A 4,729-nucleotide genomic window follows, 5' to 3' on the forward strand; every position below is an offset into this window, starting at 1 on the left:
TGTAACCTTTCGAAATCTGTCCTGGAGCTGAAAGGTCATCGACCAAATTACTGAGAAAAAAATGTTTGAAAATTGTGACTTTTAACATACAGTCATATGGGAGATATTATTAAATTATATTTTATTCGAATATAAAAATATAGAGTTTTACGGAAAAAAGGTACTTCGAACTCATTTTACGCACATACGATTAATTTAATAAAAATAGCGAGTTATCGAACAAATAAGGAAGATATTAAAATTGCAAAAATGAAAAGCATATAGTATTTCAGTATCGTTATAGTTTCCTGCTCGCATGATCATAAACGTGGCAACTCAGCATTCAAAAAACTAGTGCCAATTTTAAACAGGTCACAAAGTGTATAGGTTGAAGAAGCTGTGAATTTGTAACTTTTGATCTTCCTACATTATCTATTTATTTATTAGGACTTTCGAAATGTTCTATCTTTATGTTTATAAAAAAAAGATTCGTATAATACATTCGAAAATATGCAACGTTTATAGGGATCGTGCACATCAATACAATGATAGAGAAGTGCCAATGTGTAACTTTATACGTATAAATAAATTACACCCAAAAGCTGCGAAAATTGACCGATAGTTTGTGCTGATAGTATGCATATACACCAATACACATTCTCATCTCACTATCATTGTATTGATGTTCACGGTCCCTATATTCATTTAATGAGTTTCTGTTGAGAACATTATAAAGAGCGTCATGCGTCGAAGAAACATTAAAATTATTCAATCAATTTTACAATGTAGGAATAATGAAAATCATGGAAACTTAAAATAGTTGTTACGAGAAACATCTCTGCAGTCTAGCAAAAACGACTTAGCATGTTTTCATATAATGCTTATATAAAAAAAGAATGCAGGGGTTGGGTTAATTAATAAAATGAATAACACCAGAAATTATTGAAATATTTTAATTAAAAATATATTCTTCTTCGTACGATAAAAATTATTTACAAAAGTGGTCAAATATTGCAAGAATAACTTTTTTGTTATTTGTAACACGAGGCTTTCCATTTACACTTTCTCCTAACAGCATAGTCAATGCTTGGATTCCTCCAATGTTACAGGCTTTCCTTAAATGCTCTTCATTTATACCTATTTTTGATAGTCTTGCTTTCATGCATTTAGAAATTAGTATATTATTTAATGAATTATAACATTCTTTTGCTTTAACTAATCTTTCCTTAGAAGAGATTAAAAAATTAATGCTTCTAGTATTGTTTACTATTGCAGTCGTATCGTTACATAACTTCTGAATTAGTTTTTGTAACATAAGTGCATCATTAAGAGCAACATGGGTAACTAATAAATCTATATTATTTAAGTAGTCATTAGCAAGCTCATTTTGGCTGAAAGATTTTTTTTGTTTTTTTCTATCTAACAAAATAGACTTAAATACTGGCATTGTGTGACAAAATCCTTTCACAAAAATCTTCAGTTCCTTCAAAAGTTCCACAGATGTAACTAAGTTGATTATTCTGGGAACATCAAATCGAAATCCATTACGCGCTACTAGAACACATGGTTTTCTTAAATGTTTTAAAAAATATAGGAAACTTATTATACCATCTCTAGCAGAAGAAGCTGTAACTTTCTTCGAGTGCATAAACATTTCGTTATTAATTACTTCGATTCCTGTGACATTAGAGGCATGAGGAGACATACATTTAGTTGGCATAATGTACACATTGAAACTATTTTGATCACTTACAGCAGCAATCTACAAGAATAACGTAGAAATATTTTTGAAAGAGAAAAATATGATTTTGAGTCATTACCTGTACAATTACATCTGTTGTCTGCAATCCAGTTGTTTCTATATCAAATGCAACTATTGCACAGTTATCATAGCTCACGTTTGCTAAAAAATAAAAATTAACTGACTATACATAAGTATTGTAATTCTATTAAAAATATTATTTTCAATAAGATTACCGGCTATTATAACTTCGTCAATTAATTCAGAAGTGTTCAGGTAGACACAACCTGACTCATAAGATACTCCTTCACAATTAGCTAGAGAAAAACTCTTAGATGACCTATCTTTTTTCAAAAAGAGGCGCCTTCTTTTTGTAGAAATATTTCTTTTCTTTTCTGCTTCATAACAGTATTTATTGTATTTTCTTATTCTATATTTCCGTGTATGTTTTCCCGGTGACAAACCTAGCTTTATTAGTAATTCCAGAATAAAACCATACCCTAAGTTTCGTTGGCATACGGCTATTCCCACTCTATAGCAATGTGATTCAGAGTCTCCATAAAAAGATGATTTTAGATGTTTACTGCATATTGTATTATTGAAGCTTTCGTTACTTTGGCTTGACGCACATTGAGCTATTTGAGGTGCATAATTAATGAAAGGTTTAATTATTTTGTCTAATTTATCTTGTAAATTAAAATCTGTTAGGCATTTGCCATCTTTAAAATATTTAAATATATGTATGTTTTTATCATCTTTTTCACAATAAGGACCACAATTATTATGCTCTCCGAATGCGTGTGGTATAATATTTTCTAAAGCTATTTTACTTTAATATCAGATCCTTTATTTTGCTTCACAGCCAATGCAAATACCTTAATACAATAATCTCGCAGTGTAGCACTTAGTTTCATCTCATACAATTTACTATTAAATGTCTTAGCTACATGGTTCAAATCAGACCATTTTTGTATAACATAAGGAGAAAGTCTTCTTAACGCAGCTATGGAAGAGGAATGGTCATCGCCAATAATATTTTGTACCCTACAATTTGCTTCAATTAAATTATTATTATGCAAAACTATTTCCACAGCCATATCACTTTCCATAGATTTTGAAGACCCATAATGATTTTTTCTATATGAGTGTTCCTTTACATGTTTTTGTTTGCATTTTTACAGCAAATGTTACGCGTTGCATAAGCCAAAACCTTCTTAGAATAATAACCCATCAGAGAACCATGTCCTATGTAAGTGAACATAATTAAGTATATATATGTATAATAATTAAAACTTAGGAATCATTATTATTAATTATTTACCCCTTAGACTATTATGTTGACGTCCTCTTTTTGTCCATGCAGCATCGTATGAAGCAACCAAATTGATAGGATCATTATTATTGTTTATATCAATATCACATTGTTCTTCAGGGCTGTTTAAAATGAATATAAAAAACTAATAAGTTTTACATCAATGATGGGGTGGATTGTTACTAGTTGGAAGTAGAAGTATAATTAAAAATGCTGTATAATCTTAAAATAATATATTGTATAAATTATAGAATTTTTATATTTTAATTATATTAAAATTTTTGCCTTAATTGAAACTAATCTTATTGTGTTAAACTAATCGCAAGTAGAATCGTATTCATGATAATAAATTCATTGCATTACAGTAACAATTTTTAGTTGAACTTCATGATTTCTATTTTTCCTAAAAATGATATATAGCCTTACTTTTCTTTCTGATGTTGAAATGTTAAATATTTTTCAGCTTCTATTGCATCTACGCATGAATTATTAGCTACCTCTTCAATAACAGGGCCAACACACCTTTCATAACGTTTCAGTGATTTGTCTGTTACTGATTGAACGTTGAGTGCTGATAAAAGGGTGTTTATTTTTATTTCTCCTATACCAGCATCTAGCATACCTATATATATATTACCAACATTACATACAATTTTTCTAAACTAGGATAATATCTATCAACTGTCAATCTTTATTACTTACCTATTGCTAATTTTAAATTAGAATCAAAATAAAAGTTTTTTGCATTTCTCGAAGTCTCCACTTGGACCATATTCAAACATGACTGACATTTTACCAGCCACTTGCTTGCAATACTATATTGTTTTTCTACTTGTATATCACGCAAGGAAATTGCAGAATTACAATTGTTACACCAGAGATCTTCAGCTACTTTGTTAACATCAATAATTCTGCGACCTTCGCAATGATTTTCCTTATCTTCATTGTTCTCATTAATCTATAAACAATGTCAAATGAATTAAAGTCTTTTAATTAATTTTAAGCAGGCATTATTAACTTTTTCAGATTCTTTAATCGTACCTTGATTTGTGAAGGCTTTATACGTCGACCATGCTTCCCTTCGGTGCTGGATAAAAACATTTCCATTTTGCGAGCACATTTATCAGAAATAAACTTTCCTTTCTTTTTTCCAACTCTTCCACGTATATTGTGAACATTTTTCGACATTTGCGTACAGAAAACAAAATAGAAATTGTAAAACGATACAAGTTCTTTTTAATTGAGATTTAAGTAGAGCTAAGCCGGCTAGAGCTAACCTGTCAACCATCCTATCCTCGATAACTTGAAGAATATCTTGGCGCAATACGCGACGTTGCCGTTTTTCATGCGTTAGGGGCGTATCATGAAGTATTGGGATACAAATTAATTTCGCTTTTTTATACTTTCTAAATATTGCATTGTTTATTTATTGCGTACAATAAATAAAAACATTTTAAACATATATAAAGACATTTCAATAAATGTATTAAAAGAAATTGTAATTACCCCATTCAGGGCCCCCACTTTATACAGCATCATGCGCCGGAGCCACCTTAATACCGACGGATTCTTCAATCTGAAATTATTTCAAATGCTTGGACAGTTGTTTTTTGGTCAAACATTTTTCTCGACATTACTCAGAAAAAAGTTATGAAAATAAGGAAATACAATGAATATCGTGACGTTTGATGCCTCAA

The 4,729-nt window shown here is 30.0% G+C and overlaps 1 protein-coding gene across 1 annotated transcript; it reads right to left on the reverse strand.

Annotated features, from left to right (window-relative positions):
- Positions 1-967: 967 nt before the first annotated feature.
- On the reverse strand, positions 968-4,220 carry LOC136773750 (uncharacterized). Its single transcript, XM_066727664.1, has 10 exons — positions 4,074-4,220; positions 3,735-3,990; positions 3,459-3,654; positions 3,216-3,254; positions 3,042-3,154; positions 2,878-2,965; positions 2,551-2,764; positions 1,957-2,506; positions 1,800-1,882; positions 968-1,741 (listed from the first exon to the last, which is right to left on the reverse strand). Exons 1-10 carry the CDS (start codon positions 4,218-4,220, stop codon positions 968-970), a joined length of 2,460 nt encoding a protein of 819 aa, XP_066583761.1.
- Between the last annotated feature and the right edge of the window lie 509 nt (positions 4,221-4,729).

This window comes from Prorops nasuta, unplaced genomic scaffold (genome assembly GCF_024137725.1).
Source record: "Prorops nasuta isolate Cenicafe-Biocafe unplaced genomic scaffold, Cenicafe_Pnas_1.2 PNAS00005, whole genome shotgun sequence".
NCBI classification, from domain to species: domain Eukaryota; kingdom Metazoa; phylum Arthropoda; class Insecta; order Hymenoptera; family Bethylidae; genus Prorops; species Prorops nasuta.

Coding starts and splice junctions, on each gene's coding strand:
- LOC136773750 (XM_066727664.1), bottom strand. CDS start 4,220: ATGTCGAAAAATGTTCACAATATACGTGGAAGAGTTGGAAAAAAGAAA. Junction 3,255..3,458: donor TTTCAACATCAGAAAGAAAA/GTAAGGCTATAT, acceptor TATTATTTTAAG/ATTATACAGCATTTTTAATT. Junction 2,765..2,877: donor AAAAATGCAAACAAAAACAT/GTAAAGGAACAC, acceptor AGCAAATTGTAG/GGTACAAAATATTATTGGCG.